Genomic DNA, 27,500 nt, shown 5'->3' with positions numbered 1-27,500 from the left:
CGTTCCTCTCTCTCTCTAACGCCTACCAGACACTAGAAGACTCTGAACTATATGCACCGAATCCAGGATTCGATTTCAGATTAGGCCGAATTTTGGACTTTTTGACGGGGTTGGGTTTCTGCCGAACCTTAGAATGTTTTTCCACCGAACCGAACCCTACTCTTGCACTACGTGCACTACGCTGGTCGACGTAATGACGGCGCCGTTGATTACAGGAAGGTGTTTACGTAGGTGGAGCTTCAATGCAGCAGGCTGTGAGGAAGTGGAAATGGAACTGGTGAGCAGAAAAAGTGTTGTTTGGCAGTACTTTCAGTCAAAAGAAGGCCATTCAAGTCCAGCTACATGTTCAATCTGCAATGCTGATTAGTCTGGTGGTGGCGAGGACCCTAAACAATACACAACATCACCGCTGTTACAACATCTGGTATGAAACATCTGGAAGAATACGAGCTGAGCATGAAGGAATCTACAGACAGCAGCCAGAATGCAGCAACTTCAGGTACGGCAAAGGAAGGACAGTCACTGTTTTCTTCATTAATGTGTTGACTGTGTTCATGGACTGAGGACGGGAGGAGGATTCAGTATTCGGTTTCGGAATTGGCAGAATCTTAACCAGAATAAAAAATCTGGATTCGGTGCATCCCTGCTCTGAACAGACTAAAGTCTGACACTGTCTCACATCTAACGTTAAAGACACACTCTAGTCCCAGCTCAGAGGGGAACACATGAACTTGAACATGAACATGAACCTATTAGCGCCTCTGTCTCACTCACACATCTCCAGCTGCAGTCTAGTATAAAGTACTTGAAAGCAATACTTGAGGAAAAGTATTTTACCAGAAAATGACTTTGGTAGAAGTTAAAGTCTCCTTTTAGAATATTACTTATTACTTACTAAAAGTCTTCAAGTATCTGATATTTACAGTACTTAAATATTAAAAGTAAAAGTAAAAACAACATTGATTATGAACTTTATGGCCAAAGGTGTGTAACGTTATCTTCATCGCCGCTGTCGTTGGGTCGATCATCACCTGTTACCATGGCAGCAGAGCCTGTACCAGGTGTTTCCATGACACTATCAGTTATTATGCTTCTTCCTCTTCTTTAGTCTCGGCCTATGGTTGTTTTTTCACATCACCAACTGGAACAGAGCGTTAACTTGACAATCTAGGAGCAATGATTCACCAAACCTGCTTTTTTCCAGTGGAACAAATTTCTTCTGATTTTATTTTGTTGTAACGAGAACTAAGATGCTCAGGGGAAATGTAGTGGAGTAAAAGTATACATATTATTTAGTAAATGTAGTGGAGTAAAAGTATACATATTATTTAGTAAATGTAGTGGAGTAAAAGTATACATATTATTTAGTAAATGTAGTGGAGTAAAAGTATACATATTATTTAGTAAATGTAGTGGAGTAAAAGTATAAATATTATTTAGTAAATGTAGTGGAGTAAAAGTATAAATATTACTTAGTAAATGTAGTGGAGTAAAGGTATACATTTTATTTAGGAAATGTAGTGGAGTAAAAGTAAAAGTTTCTGGAAATATAAATAACATTAATAATAATAATAATAATAATAATAATAATAATAATAAGTAAAGTACAGATACGTGAAAATTAGCTTCTACACTCGGTAAGATTTGTTTCGTTGTGTAAACATTGTGTCAATGACGGTTGTGTATTCGCTTCCCTCTCCTGTATACAATTGTTTGTTTCACTGTGGTTCGGCGCTTTCGCTGTGCTGTGTAACGTTAACCTCAACTGATAACGTGTAACTCCATTACTAACGTGAGTGTGTTCGCGCGGTGTTAATGTTTGCGGTAGCTGTATTAATTACCAGTGTAACGTATTCACCTACACGTCGTATTCATCAGTGATGGCAGTGTGCTCGCTTACCTCTCCTGTATACGATTGTTTGTTTCACTGTGGCTGGGCACTTTCACTGTGCTAAGTGCTAACATGAGCGTGTTCGCTCTGTGTTATTAATTACTGTAACTGTACTCACCAGTTTAACATATTGGGTCGGTGAAGGGTGTGTCCTCGCTCCCCTCTCACTGTACCGTTCTCTATCGGCCCACAGGTGGCAGAGTGCACTCACTCAGGCTAACTTGGTGGGTCGCCAGTGACGGACTGGGAAGAAAAAATGGCCCTGGCATTTCCACCCACCAGCGGCCCACCAGCAGGGGGGGATGCACAACTCGCAGATAGAACTTTTGACGCATGGAAAGAACACACACTTTTGATAGCCCCAGTGATGGTGAATGTAAACTCTCATGCTATAAACAACTGCACCAAAGCATAGACATATCAATGCACAACCCCAATGCATAAAAAAATTAACAAATCATCAGAGCCAGCCGCTCCATTGATCTGGTCCTATGAAGTAGGCAGCCACACTTACTGTACCTGTTGCTACATTCCCTCCTGCAGAATTGCTCTCCATCTCTGTTGCTTCTGGTAATCCACATTCAGACCCACAACAAGGCTTGTTGTTCTGTGTTGGTTAGTTCCATAGAATCGTTATCCATGTCTAGCTCTTCATCCTCCTCTTGCTCGTTTTGTTCTTCATCTTCCTCATATTCCTCACTGTCCTGTCTCTCTGTGGTGTATTGGCTCAGATGTGTTGCTAACATTAGTGCTAGCAGTATTAGCGCTAATGCTAGCTGAAGCTGCACTTCATTTTAAAAACAAATCAGTCAGTTTGCAGCATTTTTCACCGTCAGACAACAGTGCTCTCTTATATTTCGCTCTCTTTTTCTCCAACCCCTGGGGGGATCTGGGGTCTCTTCGGCAGGAAGGAGGAGGTGGATCTTTTTGCCTCGGAGATGTCGACCCATTGTCCCCTATGGTTTTCTCTGATGGAGAAGAACAGCACTATTGGCCAGGATGCTCTGGCTCATGCGTGGCCGGAGGGCCTTCTCTATGCCTTTCCACCGTTTCCTCTGATCTTGCGACGCTTCTAAGAGTGCTTCATCAGGGTGACAGGCTTCTTCTGGTGGCCCCCTTCTGGCCAGCCAGGACTTGGTTCTCCCTGCTTCACAGTCTCTGCTGCGAGGTGCCCTGGTGCCTCCCCGGCAGGGAAGACCTCCTGCCTTCAGCTGTGGGTTTGGCCACTGAAGGGCCCGACCCACTGTTCACAGATTTGCGTAGAGCCTGTCAGAAATACTATCCTAACATATCCCAACTAATAACACTGTGGGGTGCCACAGACTTGTATCCCGCTTCTTGAAAGGGGCTCTGAGGTTGCATCCCATGAGTGCCCCCAAGGGCTTCTGCATGGGACATGCCCCTGGTGCTGGACGCCCTATCCTCCCCTCCCTTTGAACCCTTGGCACAGGCGGAGCTGAGGTCGTTGTCAGCCAAGGCTGCGTTTCTCTTCTCTACTTCCGCAAAATGTGTTGGCGAGCTACATGCCTTGTCCGTGAGTGATTCCTGTTTGAGATGGAACTCGGATGGTTCAGGTATCACTTTGTGGGCTAATACGGCATTCCTCCCTAAAGTGCTGGCACGCTCACACCTCAATCAGCCTTTCCACCGGACACATTTTGACCCCCCTTCCGGAGAAGAAGGGGACGAGTCGAGTCTGTTGTGCCCAGTGCGGGCCCTTAGGGCTTATGTGGACGCTACCGCCTGCATACGTCAGTCTGAGCAACTTTTTGTCTGTTATGGTGGTCATATGAAAGGCTGTGCTCTCTCGAAGCAGCGCCTGTCACACTGAATTGTGGAGGCCATTGCCTCTGCATAGAGAGCGAGTGGTCAGTCCCTACCATACGGAGTGAAATGCCATTCTACCCAGGAGTGTCTCCACATCGTGGGCGACTTTGAGAGGTGTGCCTTTGGAGGAAATATGTGCCGTGGCCTCATGAGCGTCGCTGAACACATTCACACGTTATTACAGGGTGAATGTTGCCACCCCCCATCCATTGGGCGTGGTTCTCTGGCTGAGGTCCTCTGCTGCATCCTTGTGAGGTGGGTACTCAGGCTTCCTCATGACTCTGTTGGTATGAGCCATCCAGTGTTAAGCACTGCCTCTGGTGGTCAGTAAGGATGTAATAGAAGAAAAGGTACGAATGTAACTACGGTTTTATGAATCCTGGATGACCACCAGAGTTCTTGGTCACTCGGAATCTTGCGACCCCAGGAGAAGATTCTGTAGGAATGAGCACAGGGTTGACACCAGAACTTAATACCTTGGCTAGGGTCACCCTGAGGTCACAGGTGACTTTGTTGATATAAATACTCGACCTGCACAAGCGCAATACTGAATATATCTAGTGTTAAGCACGGCCTCTGGCAGTCATCCAGGATTCATAGAACCGTAGTTATATTCGTAACTTTCAATTTCCCACTATCACTACCATTATTCACACTCAACCTCTGTCTGTGTTGTGTTGAAGCCCAGAGCAGCAGCTCACATCTGACTTTGCTGGAGCTGAACCTGAAACTGAACCTGGACCTGGACCTGAACCTGAACCTGTACCTGAATCTGGACCTGAACCTGAACCTGTACCTGAATCTGGACCTGAACCTGGACCTGAAGCAGAACCCAGCTGTGTGTCCATGAAGAGTGACTGGTCTAAGGATTTGTCTATCTTCTTCAATGATGGTCGTCACTCTGTTGATCCAAGGTGAGGATTTAAAACTGAGAAAAACAAAACAGTGTTTATGTCAGATTCTCAATTGTAAAGTAACTGCAAGTTTAAATTTGTCTCCTCCAGAATCTTTGGTCTGAACTGGACTTTAGCAAGCAGGCCACCCGTAATCCTTTACTAGGGCAGGTGGCCTTGCCAAGAATCACAGAACAGCAGGGGGCAACCCACAAGCAACTTAGTCCTTACCATGCATATCTGATAGTGGTCTACAAGATGCAGCCCACCTGTGTGTTTCACATGGATTCACTCTGTACCTTTAAAACTGTTGTGTTTCAGTGAAAACACTGTTCTCCTGGATGGCATGACAAAACAATGCGCAAATAATCTTTTGAAATGTATCCACAATCCATTGTTGCACAGTTTAGATTATATTCAGTTTTTCTATCAGGAGAAAGCTGGAAGAACCAGAACCCAGCTGTGTGTCCATGAAGAGTGACTGGTCTAGGGATTTGTCTATAAACTTCAAAGATGGACGTTACTCTGTTGATCAAAGGTGAGGATTTAAAACTGAGAACAAAAGAAACTGTGCTGCCTTCCAGTTGGTCTGATCCATTAAACACTGTTGATTATCTTTCCAACCTGTTCAGCTTTGGGACATTGTTCTGTGGTGTTGTAGCTCAGTTTTAGTGCAAAACTCTGCACTGTACTCATGTTTTGTTCTAATATTCAGTTGTTTTTTTCTGATGTTTTAGATGTGGTTCAGCCCAATATCCACTTGTTTTGTGTTCACACTAAGTTTGTTCAAACCAAGAGAAGTCCTTAGTGAAAGACACTAGTTGTAGCCTTAGTTTGCTTCTTAGTTCTTCTTGTTGAATCACAGTGGGATCAGCAGTATGACCAATAATTTAATGTCAGGGGGTAACCATCTGATTCAATGTTGTAATCAACACTTTAAGTCAGAGGACCTTTACCTTGTGTGTGTGTCTCTGTGTGGACAGACATAATGTGAGCTAATTCTTCCTGATTCCTTCACAGACTGGACCAGGAGATCTCAGAGGTTCCCAGTGGTCAGTCTACCCAGCAGCATCAAACACACCTGGACTCCATCTTTATGGTCTGTAATGTACAACAACTACTCTTACATCTATCTTGTTCACAATCATCTGGTGCACTTTTTTAGACCAGAGGATTGTCAGTCTGTCCAACATGGATCTCATGTTTGCTTCCATGATTTCAGTTTGATTCATATAATCTTCTGTTCCAGCTGCTGGAAGATGACATTGTCACGTTTGTGAAGAACGAGCTGAAGAAGATCCAGAAGGTTCTGAGTCCAGATTACCCAGAATGCCCAGACAGTCAGAGTCACAGGTGACTTTGTTGATATAAATACTCGACCTGCACAAGCGCAATACTGAATATATCTAGTGTTAAGCACGGCCTCTGGCAGTCATCCAGGATTCATAGAACCGTAGTTATATTCGTAACTTTCAATTTCCCACTATCACTACCATTATTCACACTCAACCTCTGTCTGTGTTGTGTTGAAGCCCAGAGCAGCAGCTCACATCTGACTTTGCTGGAGCTGAACCTGAAACTGAACCTGGACCTGGACCTGAACCTGAACCTGTACCTGAATCTGGACCTGAACCTGAACCTGTACCTGAATCTGGACCTGAACCTGGACCTGAAGCAGAACCCAGCTGTGTGTCCATGAAGAGTGACTGGTCTAAGGATTTGTCTATCTTCTTCAATGATGGTCGTCACTCTGTTGATCCAAGGTGAGGATTTAAAACTGAGAAAAACAAAACAGTGTTTATGTCAGATTCTCAATTGTAAAGTAACTGCAAGTTTAAACTTGTCTCCTCCAGAATCTTTGGTCTGAACTGGACTTTAGCAAGCAGGCCACCCGTAATCCTTTACTAGGGCAGGTGGCCTTGCCAAGAATCACAGAACAGCAGGGGGCAACCCACAAGCAACTTAGTCCTTACCATGCATATCTGATAGTGGTCTACAAGATGCAGCCCACCTGTGTGTTTCACATGGATTCACTCTGTACCTTTAAAACTGTTGTGTTTCAGTGAAAACACTGTTCTCCTGGATGGCATGACAAAACAATGCGCAAATAATCTTTTGAAATGTATCCACAATCCATTGTTGCACAGTTTAGATTATATTCAGTTTTTTCTATCAGGAGAAAGCTGGAAGAACCAGAACCCAGCTGTGTGTCCATGAAGAGTGACTGGTCTAGGGATTTGTCTATAAACTTCAAAGATGGACGTTACTCTGTTGATCAAAGGTGAGGATTTAAAACTGAGAACAAAAGAAACTGTGCTGCCTTCCAGTTGGTCTGATCCATTAAACACTGTTGATTATCTTTCCAACCTGTTCAGCTTTGGGACATTGTTCTGTGGTGTTGTAGCTCAGTTTTAGTGCAAAACTCTGCACTGTACTCATGTTTTGTTCTAATATTCAGTTGTTTTTTCTGATGTTTTAGATGTGGTTCAGCCCAATATCCACTTGTTTTGTGTTCACACTAAGTTTGTTCAAACCAAGAGAAGTCCTTAGTGAAAGACACTAGTTGTAGCCTTAGTTTGCTTCTTAGTTCTTCTTGTTGAATCACAGTGGGATCAGCAGTATGACCAATAATTTAATGTCAGGGGTAACCATCTGATTCAATGTTGTAATCAACACTTTAAGTCAGAGGACCTTTACCTTGTGTGTGTGTCTCTGTGTGGACAGACATAATGTGAGCTAATTCTTCCTGATTCCTTCACAGACTGGACCAGGAGATCTCAGAGGTTCCCAGTGGTCAGTCTACCCAGCAGCATCAAACACACCTGGACTCCATCTTTATGGTCTGTAATGTACAACAACTACTCTTACATCTATCTTGTTCACAATCATCTGGTGCACTTTTTAGACCAGAGGATTGTCAGTCTGTCCAACATGGATCTCATGTTTGCTTCCATGATTTCAGTTTGATTCATATAATCTTCTGTTCCAGCTGCTGGAAGATGACATTGTCACGTTTGTGAAGAACGAGCTGAAGAAGATCCAGAAGGTTCTGAGTCCAGATTACCCAGAATGCCCAGACAGTCAGAGGGAGGGTGAGGAGGTGTTGGATGGTGAGGATGAAGATCAGAGGAGGAGCAGCAGAGAGGCATTTCTGAAGATCACACTGCACTTCCTGAGGAGAATGAAGCAGGACGAGCTGGCTGACCGTCTGCAGAGCAGTAAGAGGATTTATATCTTTAGGAGAAGTAAACTGTCATATATACTTTATAAATCATGTGTTGATCTTCTTTGTTGTGTGTTCTTACAGGAAGTCCTGCTGTAGTTTGTAAGCTTAAACTCAAATCTAACCTAAACAAGAAGTTCCAGTGTGTGTTTGAGGGGATTGCTAAAGCAGGAAACCCAACCCTTCTGAATCAGATGTTCACAGAGATCTACATCACAAAGAAAGGGACTGCAGAGGTCAATGATGAACATGAGGTCAGACAGATTGAAACAGCATCCAGGAAACCAGACAGACCAGAAACAACAATCAGACAAGAAGACATCTTTCAAGCCCCACCTGGAAGAGATGAACCAATCAGAACAGTGATGACAAAGGGAGTGGCTGGCATCGGGAAAACAGTCTTAACACAGAAGTTCACTCTGGACTGGGCTGAAGGCAAAGCCAACCAGGACATCCAGTTCACATTTCCATTCACCTTCAGAGAGCTGAATGTGCTGAAAGAGAGAAAGTACAGCTTGGTGGAACTTGTTGATTGCTTCTTTAGTGAAACCAAAGAAGCAGGAATTTGCAGGTTTGAAGATGTTGTGTTCATCTTTGACGGTCTGGATGAGTGTCGACTTCCTCTTGACTTCCTCAACACTAAAATCCTGACTGATGTTACAGAGTCCACCTCATTGGGTGTGCTGCTGACCAACCTCATCAGGGGGAATCTGCTTCCCTCTGCTCGCCTCTGGATAACCACACGACCTGCAGCAGCCAATCAGATCCCTCCTGGGTGTGTTGACATGGTGACAGAGGTCAGAGGGTTTACTGACCCACAGAAGGAGGAGTTCTTCAGGAAGAGATTCAGAGATGAGGATCAGGCCTACAAAATCATCTCCCACATCAAGACATCACAAAGCCTCCACATCATGTGTCACATCCCAGTCTTTTGCTGGATCACTGCTGCAGTTCTGGAGGATGTGTTGAAGACCAAAGAGGAAGGAGAGCTGCCCAAAACCCTGACTGAGATGTACATCCACTTCCTGGTGGTTCAGTCCAAAGTGAAGAACATTAAGTATGATGGAGGAGCTGAGACAGATCCACACTGGAGTCCAGAGAGCAGGAAGATGATCAAATATCTGGGAAAATTGGCTTTTGAGCAGCTGCAGAAAGGCAACCTAATCTTCTATGAATCAGACTTGAGAGAGTGTGGCATCGATATCAGAACAGCCTCAGTGTACTCAGGAGTGTTCACACAGATCTTTAAAGAGGAGAGAGGACTGTACCAGGACAAGGTGTTCAGCTTCATCCATCTGAGTGTTCAGGAGTTCCTGGCTGCTCTTTATGTCCATCTGACATTCACCAACTCTGGAGTCAACCTGCTGACAGAAGAACAAACATCATCATGGCTGCCTAAAGTCTTCAGAGAAAAACTAAAACATCTCCACCAGAGTGCTGTGGACAAGGCCTTACAGAGTCCAAATGGACACCTGGACTTGTTCCTCCGCTTCCTCCTGGGTCTTTCTCTGCAGACCAATCAGACTCTCTTACGAGGCCTGCTGACACAGACAGGAAGTAGCTCACAGACCAATCAGGAAACAGTCAAGTACATCAAGAAGAAGATCAACGGGGATCTGTCTGCAGAGAGAAGCATCAATCTGTTCCACTGTCTGAATGAACTGAATGATGGGTCTCTAGTGGAGCAGATCCAACAGGCTTTGAGATCAGGATATCTCTCCAAAGATAAACTGTCTCATTCTCAGTGGTCAGCTCTGGTCTTCATCTTACTGTCATCAGAAAAAGATCTGAACGTGTTGGACCTGAAGAAATACTCTGCTTCAGAGGAGGCTCTTCTGAGGCTGCTGCCAGTGGTCAAAGCCTCCAAAAAAGCTGTGTAAGTACAGCGATAGTTAGAGTCATATATCATAACTTAAATGCTTTGCTGTCTTTTCAACTTCTTGATTGCTTTTTCTTTATTACCATCTCTTCAGGCTGAGTGGCTGTAACCTGTCAGAGAGAAGCTGTGAAGCTCTGTCCTCAGTTCTCAGCTCCCAGTCCTCTAGACTGAGAGAGCTGGACCTGAGTAACAACAACCTGCAGGATTCAGGAGGGAAGCTTCTGTCGGTTGGACTTCAGAGTCCACATTGTAAACTGGAGACTCTCAGGTCAGATCAAGTTAATATAATAATGTTGCATATGATGTAGATGTAGAGCTCATAGAATGTATATAAAGATGTAGTGACAGGGTTTCCCACAGAAAATGTTAGTTAAGGTAATGGGGTGGGGTTTGCTGTCAGACTGTTTGTTTGTGTGTGTGTGTGTGTGTGTGTTTGTGTGTGTGTGGGGGGGAGGGGGTTCCTTCATGATACTTTTCTCGATACCATATGTCCATTTCAACATCAACAAAAATACATTAAACACAAAACTTTCATTTTTCACCCTAATTGTGACTCAAAACAGTTATCAAAATTAGAATATTATGGTAACACTGCTCACTCAGAGTAACATTAATATAACTGGTTGTGCTTTTGGATAGGGGTGTGCCAGTCAGATACTTAGGATTGGTATCAATCCAAACTTTAAAAATTAACAAAAAAAGGGAAACCTTTTTGCTACAACATGAACATATTATAAATAATAAATAAATAAACAAATCACATTGTGTACAGGCTAATATTGAACTAACTAAAATGAAAAGGAATGTAAACAACAAAGACTTTTTAGTGCAAACTGCATAATGACACAAACCGTTAACAATAAAGTTGGTGACTGCCCTGTTGTCAACATTGAACTTATGGAGAACTAACTGAAGTGCAAAGGAATGCAATTGAATTGCCTTGTTGCTGAAAGGTACTGTAGAAATAAAGTTGCCTTGCCTTACAACCTCAGCCAGTCATCAGGGCATGGAAACCACTGTTGTCCCTGCTTGTCTCAGAGGAAGTGAACGTCAACAGCACCGCAACTACTTTCGCCTCACCATTAATATCATATCGCAGCAAACGCTGTCTGCGTGAAGTTTTGAAAAACTGTAACCACACTTTAAACCACTTTATCGGCATTGCCGTGACTCACTGTGACTTCAACAAAACTGCAGAGCCAAAATAGTTTGCCCGCACATGTGTGTGTGTGTGTTTGTGTGTGTATGTATGTGTGGGAGCTCTGCTCTCTGTCAATATGCAGAGAGGACAGATAAGCTTGCGCTTACGCGTTCAGACGCCTTTGGAACTGAAATTTGGCACCGAAAGATAAATCATTTTTCGATATTCATAGGATGGGAGTATTTTGAGTCGGTGCCATAAATGTTTCGAAGTTCGGTGCCCACTGCCCAGCCCTATGACGGAGAAAACAGGACAGAGTAACACGGCGGATATCGTTTTTTTTTTTTTTTTGACAACGACGATGTAGTTCAGAAGGCAGGCATGTCTTATTTAGGTGGCCGCCTTAACTGCAAAGTGCTGCAGGAAACCCTGTGTGCTCATAGACTGTATATAAAGATGTAGAGATCATAGACCGTATATAAAGATATAGAGATAATAGACCGTATATAAAGATGTTGAGATAATAGACTGTATATAAATATGTAAAGATCATAGACCGTATATAAAGATGTAGAGATCATAGACTGTATATAAAGATGTAGAGATCATAGACTATATAAATATGTAGAGCTCACAGACTGTATATAAATATGTAGAGATCATAGACTGTATATATATATGATCTCTACATATTTATATACAGTCTGTGAGCTCTACATATTTATATAGTCTATGATCTCTACATCTTTATATACAGTCTATGATCTCTACATCTTTATATACAGTCTGTGAGCTCTACATATTTATAAAGATATAGTGATCATGCTATACTATATATTTTTACTCTGAGTTCAATCTGTGAGCTGAAATGCTAACTGAGATCTTTGTTTTTTTTCTGATAATACTTTAGTCCAGACTCGTCCTATGCAATTTTCACATTTTAATAATACTGATATTTATCTTCTTGTTTGTTATTGTCTCTTCAGGCTGAGTGGCTGTAACCTGTCAAAGAGAAGCTGTGAAGCTCTGTCCTCAGTTCTCAGGTCTGAGTCCTCTAGTCTGAGAGAGCTGGACCTGAGTAACAACAACCTGAAGGATTCAGGATCGAAGCTTCTGTCAGCTGGACTTCGGAGTCCACACTGTAAACTGGAGACTCTCAGGTCAGGATTCAACAACCTGTTCAACTGATGGTCACCTAAATCCTGATTTGCATTAATAGATAAACTCATAACGTGCCTAAGATTGTCTCTGCTTGTATGGTTTCAAACAGTTGTGTTTATTTAGTTTCAATCTCTTTCCATGAACATGTTTTATGTTGTTTTCTTCTCACTCTGTTGTTGGAAATTGAAATATCAGACAGCAATCAGAGAGCGACCAGTAATGTTGTCAGATTGTTGATGGACATTAGTGGGTGTTTGATTGTAAGAAGAAAGAATCAGTGATAAAGTTATTGTAACCCCACAGTATCCTCAGATCATGTGACATGTTGTTCTGTGTGTTTGCAGTCTGTCAGGCTGTCTGATCTCAGAGGAAATCTGTTCTCCTCTGGTCTCAGCTCTGAGCTCCAACCCCTCCCATCTGAGAGCGCTGGACCTGAGCTACAATCATCCAGGAGACTCAGGAATGAAGCTGCTGTTGGCTGGACTTAAGGATCCACTCTGGAGACTGGACACTCTCAGGTATAAACACTGGATGAACATTATTGTCCATAATTTATGAACTTTCGGCCGCCGAGTGCCGCTAGCTCTGATGCTAACCATCCATTTTGTTTCCCATGATGCTTTGGAAGCTGCTTGTTTTTGTCTTGTAAACCAATGGAAGGCATGTCCTTCACATATCAGGCCCATATAATGCCATCAATACGTCATCCCAGGGACAACAAAGTTTGTTTATTGTGAGGAGAGATCACTCAAAGTCAGAATAGTAAGATGTGACCAAAGATTGTCTATTATCATTCTAAACCCTTCTACAGAGAAGAAATGTATTTCTCCAGCTTTCAGACTGTTCCTTCATCAGTGTATAATAATGTGTGAGAGTGATGTAATGTCCCCCCTCCCCTTAGAGCTTAGATCGGGCCCAAAAAATCAAGCCCGACCCAACCCACGCCTGTGCACGTTGTGTCCGAGCCTGGCCCGGCCCGACACCTTAACTGTAATTATGAGCCCGAGCCAGATTTACAGTTTTTTACGATCGTTATGACAATTTTTTCAATACTTTTAACAACTTTCCTAAACTCTTAACGCACCAACACACCTACAACACACAATTGACAAAACAGTTAATTTCATGCTCAAAATCACACATTGAAAACTAAACTCCAACACTGATTTTCACAATACAATAATTCATTAACACAATACACTATGTCCACCAAAACAATGCAAACATGTCTCAAAATCTAATAATTCTTCCAAAACACTAAAACATGTTCTCTTCCAACAGGAACATTTAGTCAATCACTGCACAATGTCATACAAAACACTAACATCAGATGGAATTACAGAAACTACATTATTTGATATGTGTCAGGTCTGCCCTTATACAGTAATAATAGACAATAGTATATTGTATTGATCATGGTTTACACTGCAGTTTCTCTTGAAGCCTCTTTCCACCTTTATTTGAAAGGACAGCTTGTTGAGAAAGGGGGAACACATGCAGGAAATTGTCACAAGTTGGATTTGAACCCTGGGCCTCTGTGTTGAGGCATAAACCTCCAAGTATATGTATGCCTGCTCTACCCACTGAGCTAACCCGGCCCCCATTTTGTTTCTTTTGCTGTAGAGATTCAATTCAAAAAATGAATGACATGACCCATCTCAGAGTAGTTTTATAGAATGTGCAGTTTATGAATAAAAGGAGACAGAGACAGAATTGTCCTGGTACTCCTCTTCCTCTCCCTGGTGAAGGCATTTTTCTTATTTTCTGTGTTCATCTACAGTATATTGTTCAAAGGTCCTCTTTTATGTCCTACCATATGATCATGCGATTGAAAGAACCTCAACACCTGAGTGTGTTTCCTAGATGGGAATCATCTATTTGCTTAACTTCAATCAGCTGTTTCTCAATAAATGCATGTATAAAATGCAGGGGATATATTTGTGTTTCAATTTACAATATGATCAGCTGTTCACTGTGACGTTAGCCTATAAGTTAGGTTTAGAACATGATGTTATTTGTTCTGACATACAGAGTGAAAGCATTTGTAAATTGGTCAGTAAAGATCCATTGTTTTGGTCTTGGTTGAGCTTGTGTGTAAAAGAAGTTCAAGCATTTTAAATTTGTGTTAACTGTATGCATTTTGTGTCAAAGCAACAAGGAATGTGTTAATTGTATAGCCTACACAGGCAGATGTTGTGCTGTGTTAAGAGTTTAGGAAAGTTGTTAAAAGTATTGAAAAAAGTGTCATAGCGATCGTAAAAAAATGTAAACCCGACACTTTAATACGTGGGCCATTACAGCTGACGTTCTCAACTACAATTCTGAGTTGTTTGAACTGCAGAAATCTGTTTAGAATTATTTTAATGAATAATGCACCAAGGACGAAGCATGTAAACTGCGTTGTTTGTTTTGAGATGTATTTCTCCAGCTTTCAGACTGTTCCTTCATCAGTGTATAATAATGTGTGAGAGTGATGTAATGTCCCCCCTCCTCCTTTCAGGGTGGAGCCTGCTGGAGTCAGATGGTTGACACCAGGTCTGAGGAAGTGTAAGTCTGTTTTACATTTCATTCATGGAACTGTGACATCACTCATTCAACCCAAAGTGCTGATTAGTTAATAACTGCAGCTGTGTTGTGTCTCGTTCTCTCCGTCAGATTCCTGTGAACTCACACTCGACACAAACACAGTGCACAGAAACCTCAAACTGTCTGACAACAACAGGAAGGTGACATATGTGAAGGAGGATCAGCCATATCCTGATCATCCAGAGAGGTTTGACTATTGCAGTTATCAGCTGCTGTGTAGAGATGGTCTGACTGGTCGCTGTTACTGGGAGGTCGAGAGGAGAGGAGAGGTTGTTATATCAGTGAGTTACAGAGGAATCAGGAGGAGAGGACGAGATGCTGACTGTGTGTTTGGATATAATGATCATTCCTGGAGTCTGATCTGCTCTGATGTTGGTTACTCTGTCTGTCACAATGACATGCCAACAGACCTCTGTCTCTCCTCCTCCTCTGTCTCTGGTAGAGTAGCAGTGTATGTGGACTGTCCTGCTGGCTCTATGTCCTTCTACACAGTCTCCTCTGACTCACTGATACACCTCCACACCTTCAACACCACATTCACTCAGCCTCTTTATCCTGGGTTTGGGTTTGGGTTACGGTTGTGTTCCACGTCATATGGTTCCTCAGTGTCTCTGTGTCCTGTGGAGGACGGAGAGTCTCCTCCTGTCAGAGAACCAGACAGTTGAGTCTGATCAGGATCATCAGCTGATGTTAGTGAGGAGAATGTGGGTATCACCAATGAGTTCCTGAATGGATTAGATTCTGCTCCAAACGGCTAAATGACATGTATTGCTCTTCATCATCGTCTCCAAAAGCTACATTTAGCAACCACCTCGCTGCTTATCTGACAGCTTTTGTTCCTTTACACATTCAGATTATTAAAACTATAAAATATAATCAGATCATAAATGATGATTTATTATTACAGATTACTAGCTGCAGCATTAAAGTCATCAGTCATAGAAACCAGTAATATACTGATTATTCTGCAGAATCACCACTTTTACTTTTCGTACTTTAACTTTAAGTATTTTTATGCTGATACTTTTGTACTTTTACTTATTTCTACACTGTGGTATCACTGCTTTTACTTGATTAGTTTGTGGTGTATATTATATTCTTATTTTTTATTATGATATAATATTTTATTTTGTTATTATAATTCTAAGAGTCAGTCAGTTTTGTCTTTAGTAAACCTCCATACAGATCAGGGGTCTCATTTATAAATGAGTGTAGGATCTTTACTAAAAGTGTACATACGTCCAAAAGCCCAAAAAAAAAAATCAGATTTATAAAACCGTGCGTATGCACATCTGTAAGCAATGTACCCTTTATAAATCACAGTTTACCCACAAGTGTCCATACATGAGCCTCTTATACATCAGCCTCTTATCCCGCCCTGTACACGCCCATTTTTTAACCTGAATTCTGATCAGTATGTTAATGACCCTGGCGTGTGATTGTTCTTTCGTTATGCTGAATCATGACGACAGGTGGGAAAAAGCAATGAAGCGTAACTTCGCGTTGCCCTCTCTACTGGACCCAATTCAGTACTTAGATCCAAGAACACAGCTTTAGGGAATTTAAATCGTCATCTTCATGGTCCAGTCATCGTCATGGTTCAGTCATCGTCATGGTCCAGTCATCATCATGATCCAGTCATCATCATGGTCCAGTCATCGTCATGGTCCAGTCATCGTCATGGTTCAGTCATCGTCATGGTCCAGTCATCGTCATGGTCCAGTCATCGTCATGATCCAGTCATCGTCATGGTCCAGTCATCGTCATGGTCCAGTCATCGTCATGGTTCAGTCATCGTCATGGTCCAGTCATCATCATGGTCCAGTCATCATCATGGTCCAGTCATCATCATGGTTCAGTCATCATCATGGTCCAGTCATCATCATGATCCAGTCATCATCATGGTTCAGTCATCATCATGATCCAGTCATCATCATGATCCAGTCATCATCATGGTCCAGTCATCATCATGGTCCAGTCATCGTCATGGTCCAGTCATCGTCATGGTCGCTGAAGCCTCTTTCTTTCCTGATTCTCTTCTGATTCTTCCGTTGGCGTGGTCCTCCTGCAGTGCCAGCAATGTCAGCATTACGCACGGGCAGTATTTATATGTTTACCACAATTTGTGATTGTTGCCAAAATCACAGCATCAATTTGTGGTTCGGACCGATAACGAGGACATTAACTGTAACAATTGCGCGAGAGCTTAAAGGCTGTATTTCCAGACTTTGACATTTGATGATGCACAGTATTTAAGACAGATATTTAGTTATTTACATTCTGCAGTTATCTTATGCTAGGGTATTTGATGCTATCCTGTATTCCATGCAGTTGGGCCGTCTCCTCCTCCTGCGCTCCGTAGCGGACTCTGTGACGGTGAGACAGCATTGATTAAATATTTAGAACAAATATAGATTTAAGATTTGAGTTTGATTTTACAATGTGTTTATGGAACAATTATCACTCAGTACAAGTGCAAATAACACTGCTGGATTTAATCTTCATGGTAACGTGGATGATATGGAGTGAAAAAACGTGTCTGAGGCATCAATACTTTAATATTACGAGTAATCGTTCTTCCCACATTTACTTTGTGCAGTCTGACTTCAGTTCACCACCTCACCATCTACCAGTTATCATTGTCTCCTAAATGTGCATACTCATGGGTCAGAGTCAGAGTGGAGGACAGACCATGGGTCAGAGTCAGAGTGGAGGACAGACCATGGGTCAGAGTTAGAGTGGAGGACAGACCATGGGTCAGAGTCAGAGTGGAGGACAGACCATGGGTCAGAGTGAGTGTGGAGGACAGACCATGGGTCAGAGTCAGAGTGGAGGACAGACCATGGGTCAGAGTTAGAGTGTGGAGGACAGACCATGGGTCAGAGTCAGAGTGGAGGACAGACCATGGGTCAGAGTGAGTGTGGAGGACAGACCATGGGTCAGAGTCAGAGTGGAGGACAGACCATGGGTCAGAGTCAGAGGTGGAGGACAGACCATGGGTCAGAGTCAGAGTGGAGGACAGACCATGGGTCAGAGTGAGTGTGGAGGACAGACCATGGGTCAGAGTCAGAGTGGAGGACAGACCATGGGTCAGAGTTAGAGTGGAGGACAGACCATCTCCCGTCAAGTTAGTTTGTTATGAATCACAACCTTTGCGTGAGAAGTGGCGTACGAACATTTTCAGCCTGTTTTGTGCGTACGCCACGTCTATAAATGAAAGCCTTGTCTTGTTCCTCTCATCACGTTTGTTTTCTCTCCTTATCTGCTTTAAGGTTTTTATTTATTATTGTTTCTCAATGTTTTGATACTTTTGTTTGTACTGCAATACAAGTACAGAGTAACATAAATGGAAATACTCAAGTGCTTCAGTACTTTAAGACATTTCCTGTATAAATAAAGCTTAAATAAACCAACATGTGTCCCTTTTTATGAATGTATTCTGTTGGATGTAAAAGCATTTTTTCCATTTCTACATATCTTCTTAAAATATCCTTTTAAGGTATTTACATATAACTGATCCTCATGTTTCATATCAACATGTTCTCAACAAACTCATCTTTCTGATAAGTGAGGCCCAAATCTGTCACAGAGGAACGTATAATTAGATAATTTGGCCCTAAAGCTGAAAACTTGAAGTTTGCTTTTTGACATTCTTCAAATCTCTGGAAGGTGAAAACAAAACTGTGTGTGTGTGTGTATGTGTGTGTGTGTGTGTGTGTGTGTGTGTGTGTGTGTGTGTGTGTGTGTGTGTGTGTGTGTGTGTGTGTGTGTGTGTGTGTGTGTGTGTGTGTGTGTGTGTGTGTGTGTGTGTGTGTGTGTGTGTGTGTGTGTGTGTGTGTGTGTGTGTGTGTACTGTACAAGGGTACAAACAGAAAACCCACTGAGCAATGACACGTCCAAAAGACGTCAATTTAACGTCTTAGTCGTACGTTCAGAAGACGTCCACTGATGAGCCAGAATGAAAGTTTTTACGACGTCTTTTTTAGATGTCTTTTTAACGTTAACTATTGACGTAAATATTGAATGTGAATTAGACGTCTTTTGTAAACGTCTTTTAAATGTTAATTATTGACGTCCAAATGACATTTTTACAAGGTTCTATATTAACGTTTTTAAGACGTCATTTCTAACGTGTTTTCAACGTCACTTAAAGGACATTCATACAAGTTATGATGCATTTCTTGGACCGATTTCAGATGTACCAAACCAACTGACACCAGAGTTCAATGCTGGCTTACTATTAGCTTTATTAAACCATGTTTTGGTCATCAAACCTTCAGGTAGGCTACTGTTCCAAGGTTGGATGACCACATGGTATTTAATAAAACTCACTCTAGTCACTACTGCTTTAAAATTGTAAATAATGAATGAATACCTATCCCTTTGATGCACCTGTCCAAGACATGCAAAGACATTTTAATAGCCTTATTTACAACTGGAAATAAGTGACATCTGATCTATTTAAAAGGACAACAAAAATAAAAAATAGTTTGAAATGATAATATTTTTTTCCATCTTTAATGAGGTTTTCAGCAAAATATTAACAGGCTGATAAATAAAACAATTCTAATGGTTACAGTGTACTGCCAAATGAACAAAAAACAAATTACTCCAGACTAAGATGGGAAGGGGGAGACAGCTATAAAGTCCTCTAACCTAGAAATAAACACTGACGTGCACCTCTCGAAAAATGTAACTACACGTCGCGGAGACGCACGTCTCTCAGCCGTGGCTTGGTATCGTTGCATTTCCCTCCCAGACTCATTTCCTGGTTCTCTTTCTCCATAAACAACATGAAATCAAGGAGAGGGTTAACTTCTCCTGCTCCAGATCTCCCACCGTGGTCAGAAAGAACAGAGGAGACTCTTTGTTTCTCTCACTAGGACTCTAGAGTTGCTACTCGCTCTGAAGATAATCGCCTTCACTCTCTCACTTTCTCCCTTGCTCTATCACCCACTCCCCCCACACACGCCGGCTCGACGCACACACAAGGACACAACGCACAAGTATACATTTCAGGCCACTTACGTAGGCTGCGGCGAAAGCTCTGCGTGGAGCCTCCGCAGAACCATAAAACAGCCTTTATAGTACTCGTGCAAAATTCCTAGGTACTTTCCACCCTTGTATGCCCTCCACCTCCCTTCCTCCCTGGTGCATGTTTGAGATGTCCTGCTGCATGATGCTTGACTGTAGCCTCTGTAGCTTCTTTATCCCATTTCATGACTGCAGCTGCAAGAGTTGAACAAAAACAAAACAAATATAAATATGTAAAGAAAACCAGTTACATTACAGTATGCAAGTTCACATACAATATTATGTGAAAACATCCAGGTTTGAAGTTCCTTATTCCTCCTGTCAAATATCAATTAAGTGGCAATAATACTGCACATGGTAACTGGTGTGGTATATGGCACCATACACGTGACTGAAGATGGTTTCTGTAAACTTGCATTGCTGTATGTTAGGAAGGTGTAAGACTGCTATAGACAGTGGCCGTTTCTATATGAGATAATATTAAATCACACACACGTATAATTGAATCATTTGTTTTCCCAGCAGATCCTCCAGTAAAATGTATATACAGGTTTTGAAATTAAATAAAAAGAGGGAGAAGCTTGTTTAACTTGTGGGGGAAATGCTGTGTACCTTGAATTGCTTCAAAAGTTGTAGACTTCTCCAGAGGCAGTTTGCCATTAGCCGGTTGGTAAAGAGCCTGAAGAAACAAATTCACCATGTAGAACTGACATGCGTGTGGTAATCTACAGAACTGTAGCATGGGTGAGAGTGCCAAAAGTGGACTAAAGAGATGTGGTTTTGGGACACTGTTTTCTGGAATCGATTAAACAAACCTTTGAGAGTGACCATTTGATAGCTACAATGACATACTTTCCCTGCACCTGTAGAACCCCCTCCTCTTTACCTTCCATGTCAAGTTTCTCTGCAGTCTCATGATTACATTTCAGATAATTAAATTGCATTTATAATCTCCTCCATCATCTCCAGCTGCTCTATATGGGGGGATGACAGTGGAGGCTCGCTTAGATTTTTACATTTTTTATCAATTTGCCCTTTTATGAAATATAAAAATGGCAGTCAATTCAGTTCTGGAGCTCTTCCTTTTTTTCCACAGCTTACTTGTTTCAGACAGTGGCCTGGTGAATAAAGTGTATAGTAAGTTGGTTTAGATATGTCACATCCTCTGTTGACTGGCAAACTGACAAAAAAATGTATCGTGTTTGTGTTATGCATGTTAATGTAGGGATCTGTTATCTATCCTGTTAAATACCTGTCAAGAATTTTGTAGACCCAATCCTTTAAATCTTTCCCTCCAATTCTTGCAAGTTGCATCACCTTCAAAGAGGGGTTATTATTTCTATTTTTCTATGTTCAGGCATGAAAACGGGTCAGGGGTGAAAAAGGTGAGAAGGACATTACCCCTCTAGGTGGGGGGTCCGGGGTCATGCATCAATCTGATGTATTTTGAGATGCATATTTTGCCAACCAACAGTGTAATATTTCAATATGCACTCATTAAAGTTAATTTGACTGGCAAAACAGTTAACGTCCTTCTGACATTACACAATAATAAAACATCATTTTAAAAACTAAGAAGTTTTGGATACATTTTTACTTCTTCCAACCATATGTTAAATAAAGAGTCAATGTGGATTTACATATTGCAATAATATCATAATCCTACAATGTATCATTGTGAAAACTACACGTTACTACTTTGGCCGGATCATCATCAAAAAAGCGAAATAGTACATTCATGATTTTGTCCATGTTGATATTAGCTGCTTTATTTACATTTATTAAAATGCATTGTTTATCTTTTCATATATCTAGAGGTCTAGACTCTGGGACAAGGCCGTGATGTTTAAATACCTGCCGTGCTGATTCCAAACAGACATCTTTGTCAAGGCAGTTTGGGCTTCAGATAGCTTTTACACAGCGGCCATCGTTAATGACCAATCATGTTCCACTATGAAGGCACACTCGTATTGTTTATATCACGGTGGGTCAGTGAAGGAGCAGTCGCAGTCGCAGTCGCAACGGTAGCGGTCGTTTCCGGTAACGAACTCGTATGACAGAGTGCACGGACTGGAGCTTTGTGACTATCGGCCCTGTCCTACCGCTGCTGCCGTACCGCGTCTTCCTTCAATATGAGATGCAGAAGCCCCCGGCTCCCTCAGTTTGAGGCACCGAGTGCTAAACGGCTTCCTGTCTCCCCCCGTCTCCTCTTGTCCTCTATTCATGCCCAGCGCCATTTGTTTTAACTCCTTTCTCAACTAAAGCTGTATCTACATGCTCCAAGTTTGATCAACTTTGCCTCCATTTTTTTTTAGCCGCGTTACCACGGAGACCACACCGGCACCGCACTCTCACATTTCGGCAAAGACCCGCCCTACTTTGCATCTGATTGGCTAGAACTCGTTTCATTGGTAGGTGGAAGTTCGATGATTGGTTAAATCCAGCGCATCAAAACAAATCCCATGTGGACTTTTTCATTTATTTATTTTTCTAAAATAGTCATACGCCAGAAATCAGGCACCAGGCCCGAGTACTTAACCCCCCCCCCCCAAAACATTTTGTCATCGAATCTACACGATTCACGTAGGTCACCTATTTTGGTTTCAAAACGGCGAATTTCGCTGAAATGTGAGTGATTTTCATGTCTGCATGTTGGAAAAATAGCCTACAACAAGTTTCACTGATATACCACAGAATATTAATAAATAAAACAGGGCATAAAATGACATCACTTCCAGATTGTGTCTTGCAAATCATACCAGGGACTCAAAGGCGTGCTTGTCCTTGAGGCGTTCCTCCTCTCTCTCCAGTAGCTCTATATGGGCGATGACAGGGGAGGCCTGCTTGTTCCCAGCCTTCGGACCTCCATGTGGATATCCACCAATTCAGTTAAGACTTTTTTCTGAAACTCTGAAAACAAAAAAGACCACATATGTAAAAGTCTCTGTCAGTCTAAACTGCTGACAAGGAGCCAATAGGAAAATGATACTACTGTTATCCTTATGCAGATGTACAAAGTTAAACCATGTCCTGTTCAATTCATTTTTAGTGTTTTTTTGTTTTGTTTATTTTTACCTGCTCCAACCCTTTAGTACTTACTAAATGGCCATTGGAAATCTTAAGTCTGATTCCCTACGAGGCACTGTACTGGCTTCATATGCAGAGGACCTGTTACTCTGCTCTGACAAAGACCTCCCAGAGTATCTTGAGATTGGCGTTTGAACACTTTCATAATCTAAAAGACAAAATTTGTCAAATATTACTTTGTTGTTCATAATAGTGGATATAGCTCTTGTAGCAAGTTATGTGCCCATATGATTCATGAAGTTCAGCAGTCAGTGCAAAGAGATCTATCTATTCTTAGCCATGATAATAATTGATAGAGAATAAATTGAGTGGTCAATCATGATGAAGCTCAGAATGTTAACACAAAACCAGTTGTTCAAAATATTCACTATAACATGGCCGCTACTTTAGAACATTTACACTCTTGCCACTGAATTGCATTCGGAGGAATACCGTCTTTAGACAAATCGCTGTGTCTGGACTGCTTGTCGTGTCCCATCTGGTCGCTGTGTCTGGACTGCTTGTCGTGTCCCATCTGGTCGCTGTGTCTGGACTGCTTGTCGTGTCCCATCTGGTCGCTGTGTCTGGACTGCTTGTCGTGTCCCATCTGGTCGCTGTGTCTGGACTGCTTGTCGTGTCCCATCTGGTCACTGTGTCTGGACTGCTTGTCGTGTCCCATCTGGTCGCTGTGTCTGGACTGCTTGTCTGCTTATCGTGTCCCATCTGGTCGCTGTGCCTGGTCGCTGTGTCTGGACTGCTTGTCGTGTCCCATCTGGTCGCTGTGTCTGGACTGCTTGTCTGCTTGTCGTGTCCCATCTGGTCGCTGTGTCTGGACTGCTTTTCGTGTCCCATCTGGTCGCTGTGTCTGGACTGCTTGTCTGCTTGTCATGTCCCATCTGGTCGCTGTGTCTGGACTGCTTGTCGTGTCCCATCTGGTCGCTGTGTCTGGACTGCTTGTCGTGTCCCATCTGGTCGCTGTGTCTGGACTGCTTGTCGTGTCCCATCTGGTCGCTGTGCCTGGACTGCTTGTCGTGTCCCATCTGGTCGCTGTGTCTGGACTGCTTGTCGTGTCCCATCTGGTCGCTGTGTCTGGACTGCTTGTCGTGTCCCATCTGGTCGCTGTGTCTGGACTGCTTGTCGTGGCCCATCTGGTCGCTGTGCCTGGACTGCTTGTCGTGTCCCATCTGGTCGCTGTGTCTGGACTGCTTGTCTGCTTGTCGTGTCCCATCTGGTCGCTGTGTCTGGACTGCTTGTCGTGTCCCATCTGGTCGCTGTGTCTGGACCGCTTGTCGTGTCCCATCTGGTCGCTGTGTCTGGTCGCTGTGTCTGGACTGCTTGTCGTGTCCCATCTGGTCGCTGTGTCTGGACTGCTTGTCTGCTTATCGTGTCCCATCTGGCCGGCATGGTTTACATTTGAATGTCCAGAGTCTGAAAAACAAAACATTGAGTTCATTTACAGTTAAAATGCAGGTTGATGGAAATACAGAAGACATATGCTCTAAGATTTCACTCGGATTTACACATAATGTGGATGATTAAATTGTTTGTGCTTAAAATAATTTGGTATTCAAGATGACTGGTTGAGGTGGTTCGGGCGCTGGTAAGGATGCCCCCTGGGCGCCTCCCTAGGGAGGTGTTCCAGGCACGTCCAGCTGGGAGGAGGCCTCGGGGGAGACCCAGGACTAGGTGGAGGGATTATATCTCTAACCTGGCCTGGGAACGCCTCGGGATCCCCCAGTCGGAGCTGGTTAATGTGGCCCGGGAAAGGGAAGTTTGGGGTCCCCTGCTGGAGCTGCTACCCCCGCGACCCGACCCCGGATAAGCGGATGAAGATGGATGGATGGATGGATGGTTTAATGTGATGATTACTCACTGCCGGTGGACCTGTCCCTGGACCCAGCACCCTGCACTTGGGGAGACCTGGCTGAATCTGAATGTCCAGTGTCTGAAAATTAGCACATGTCAATTATTAACAATGATTTTGTAACCACCTTCATGTTATAATTATGCAAGATATTAGTAGATTGAAGTGATGGAGACCAGTGAACGTTTTGCTAGATCCAGCAGACTATCTGGATGGACTTTGTCACCTTTGTTGGTGGAATGGGAAAGGAGGGCGCCTTGATAATGGCACCTAGACAGATGCAGTATTTACAATAAATGGAAGTACCAGTCATGAAAATAATTAGCACTGATCTCTGACTTTCATGGTCAACATCAATGCAGGAACACACTTTTTATACTTCTAAATAAGACATCTGTAATGCATAGTTTGATCATAAGTCCGATTCAGAAATGTGCTTTCTCATAATAAAATGTTTTGGTATGAACAGTTCTCAAAGCTCTAACTATGCATGACTATAATGTCACTGAAAGAGTCAAGCATTAGTCAAGGTTTATGTGATGTAGTCGGACACATAAAAACACATTATTATTGTTTTTGAACCATGTAGAATATTAAATATAGCCTTCTTCATATCTTAAACATGACGTAATGTAATGTTTCTGTGTGTGTGTGTGTGTGTGTGTGTCTGTGTGTTTGTTTTTGTGTGTGTGTCTGCATGTGTGTGTGTGTCTCTGTGTATGTGTGTCTCTGTATGTGTCTGTGTGTGTCTCTGTGTGTATGTGTGTGTTTGTTTTTGTGTGTGTGTGTGTCTCTGTGTATGTGTGTCTGTGTATGTGTCTGTGTGTCTCTGTGTATGTGTGTGTGTCTGTGTGTGTGTGTGTGTGTGTTTGTTTTTGTGTGTGTGTGTGCATGTGTGTGTGTGTGTGTGTGTGTGTGTGTATCTGTGTGAACATATATAGCCTATATAAAAACAACACTGACACATTATTATTGTTTATTTGAACCATGTAGAATATTAAATATAGCCTTCTTCATATCTTAAACATGACGTAATGTTTCTACATAACTTTAACTTTTCATTTATGACTCATCAGCACATTATTGTGTTATAAAGCTGCACAAAAACACACCAGTCGCCTGTTTACCCTCCTTCCTCCAACCTTTCGTGTCCTTCCGCCTTTACGGAAGGATCTATATTATGTCTCTGCAGCCTCCTGGCGGAGGGATCTTTCCTCTTTCATCCAACCTGAGGCTACCTGCGCGACCAACTGTGTGGGGAAAACACCGAAAACCACGACAGCTTTTCCACAATGTTGCTCCACAAAAGTGTCGAACTTCGCTTCCGGTAAGTTACAGTTAAAAATAACTTAAAGTATTTGGAAGTGTTTGATGTTTCTGCGTGTTTTTAATCTGTTAGACAGAAGAAAAGAACAGGTGACGCTCTCCGTCTCCATCACCTGTCGGGGCGTGTTGCCCTCCGGCGGAGGAGCTAGCTTAATGCTATAATATGCTACATATATATTTATATTGACTCTGTGTGTGTGTGTGTGTGTGTGTGTGTGTGTGTGTGTGTGTGTCTCTGTGTGTGTGTGTCTCTGTGTGTGTCTCTGTGTGTGTCTCTGTGAGTGTCTCTGTGAGTGTGTCTCTGTGTGTGTCTCTGTGTGTGTCTCTGTGTGTGTCTCTGTGTGTGTGTCTCTGTGTGTGTCTGTGTGTGTGTCTCTGTGTGTGTGTTTCTCTGTGTGTGTGTCTCTGTGTGTGTTTCTCTGTGTGTGTGTCTCTGTGTGTGTCTCTGTGTGTGTCTCTCTGTGTGTGTGTCTCTGTGTGTGTGTGTGTGTCTCTCTGTGTGTGTTTCTCTCTGTGTGTGTGTGTGTGTCTCTGTGTGTGTGTTTCTCTGTGTGTGTGTCTCTGTGTGTGTGTTTCTCTGTGTGTGTCTCTGTGTGTGTTTCTCTGTGTGTGTCTCTGTGTGTGTGTCTCTGTGTGTGTCTCTGTGTGTGTTTTCCAGGTTTTGACGACTGTGATGGAAAGCGACAGACGTCCTGCTGAGCCCTGGAGAAGCTGTAAGCTGATGATTGACCCTGCTTTAACCAACGGTCTCTACAAAGTGTACCGTTACGATGGACAGCACTTTAACTTACCGGTGAGCATCTTTCACTATCATCTGGTTATTATGTTGTTATTATGCCCACACTGTCCACTGCTATGACTCGACGTGCCCCTCGACAACAGTTATGTGCCCCTTCGGGGGAAAAACACATGCACTAATGTTCAATACGGCTTAGATGAAAAACCTGTTTATATGAAACTTAATATAGTAGCACACAGTAACCTAAATTGATACTTAAATATCCAACAGATCAGTTTTAGATTAGATTTAACTTTATTGTCAGTGTGCAGAGTACAAGTACAAAGACGACGAAATGCAGTTTCCGTCCAACCAGAAGTGCAAAAAGAGCAGAAAAGTGCAATGTGATATACAAAGTATAGACAGGACAAGTAGTGTACAGTTGGTTTACAGAAGGTGGTTTAGAGTAATATAAATTAAATATAAATATGTGCAGTGTGTTAGTACTTACCTTATAAGAGCATAATAAATATGGCTATGTAATATGAACAATGTATGAACAACATGTACATATATGTGTAATGTAGTAGCAGTAACGTTATAATAGTAGTAAGAATAATATAGATATATGCAGTGTATTATGAGAAAAACAAAAGAAATATGGATATTCAGTATGAACCATATAGACAGATATGTACAGTATGCACAGCTATGAGCAGTGTGGTAACAGTACCATTGTACTGCAGAAACAGTAGCATTATCAGAGTAGTGAGAATAGTTGACTACAACAGTAAAATAAAGTAGATCAATTTACAAACAGCATCACAGAGAAACAAACTTCAAACCAAAGACATTTTTAAGATACAAAAAAATATAATTAACAAATATAGG

The 27,500-nt window shown here is 42.4% G+C and overlaps 2 protein-coding genes across 13 annotated transcripts in view; both read left to right on the top strand.

The window, feature by feature from the left end:
* LOC144513586 (NACHT, LRR and PYD domains-containing protein 3-like) overlaps positions 1-18,014 on the top strand; it is a 38,222-nt gene extending 20,208 nt beyond the window's left edge. For 4 of the 12 annotated variants that reach the window (XM_078244704.1, XM_078244706.1, XM_078244711.1 and 1 more), the window contains 13 exons: positions 5,045-5,149; positions 5,632-5,710; positions 5,861-5,964; positions 6,144-6,374; positions 6,788-6,892; positions 7,373-7,451; positions 7,601-7,829; positions 7,919-9,710; positions 9,808-9,981; positions 11,841-12,014; positions 12,360-12,533; positions 14,516-14,562; positions 14,671-18,014. In XM_078244704.1, coding sequence (XP_078100830.1) covers positions 5,045-5,149; positions 5,632-5,710; positions 5,861-5,964; positions 6,144-6,374; positions 6,788-6,892; positions 7,373-7,451; positions 7,601-7,829; positions 7,919-9,710; positions 9,808-9,981; positions 11,841-12,014; positions 12,360-12,533; positions 14,516-14,562; positions 14,671-15,266 — 3,889 coding nt within the window. In that variant the 3' untranslated portion in view covers positions 15,267-18,014. Of the gene's footprint in view, positions 500-2,798; positions 3,974-4,401; positions 4,633-5,032; positions 5,150-5,631; positions 5,711-5,860; positions 5,965-6,143; positions 6,375-6,787; positions 6,893-7,372; positions 7,452-7,600; positions 7,830-7,918; positions 9,711-9,807; positions 9,982-11,840; positions 12,015-12,359; positions 12,534-14,515; positions 14,563-14,670 lie in introns of all 12 variants that reach the window. The other 8 variants (XM_078244709.1, XM_078244708.1, XM_078244707.1 and 5 more) reach the window with 6 other exon arrangements.
* Positions 18,015-25,747: 7,733 nt separating this feature from the next.
* LOC144513584 (histone-lysine N-methyltransferase SETD1B-A-like) overlaps positions 25,748-27,500 on the top strand; it is a 26,178-nt gene continuing 24,425 nt past the window's right edge. The window contains exons 1-2 of the mRNA XM_078244697.1: positions 25,748-25,892; positions 26,550-26,684. Coding sequence (XP_078100823.1) covers positions 26,565-26,684 — 120 coding nt within the window. The 5' untranslated portion in view covers positions 25,748-25,892; positions 26,550-26,564. The remainder of the gene's footprint in view (positions 25,893-26,549; positions 26,685-27,500) is intronic.

Source organism: Sander vitreus, unplaced genomic scaffold (genome assembly GCF_031162955.1).
Source record: "Sander vitreus isolate 19-12246 unplaced genomic scaffold, sanVit1 ctg293_0, whole genome shotgun sequence".
Lineage (NCBI taxonomy): Eukaryota > Metazoa > Chordata > Actinopteri > Perciformes > Percidae > Sander > Sander vitreus.
This window is presented reverse-complemented; position numbering and strand designations above follow the sequence as displayed.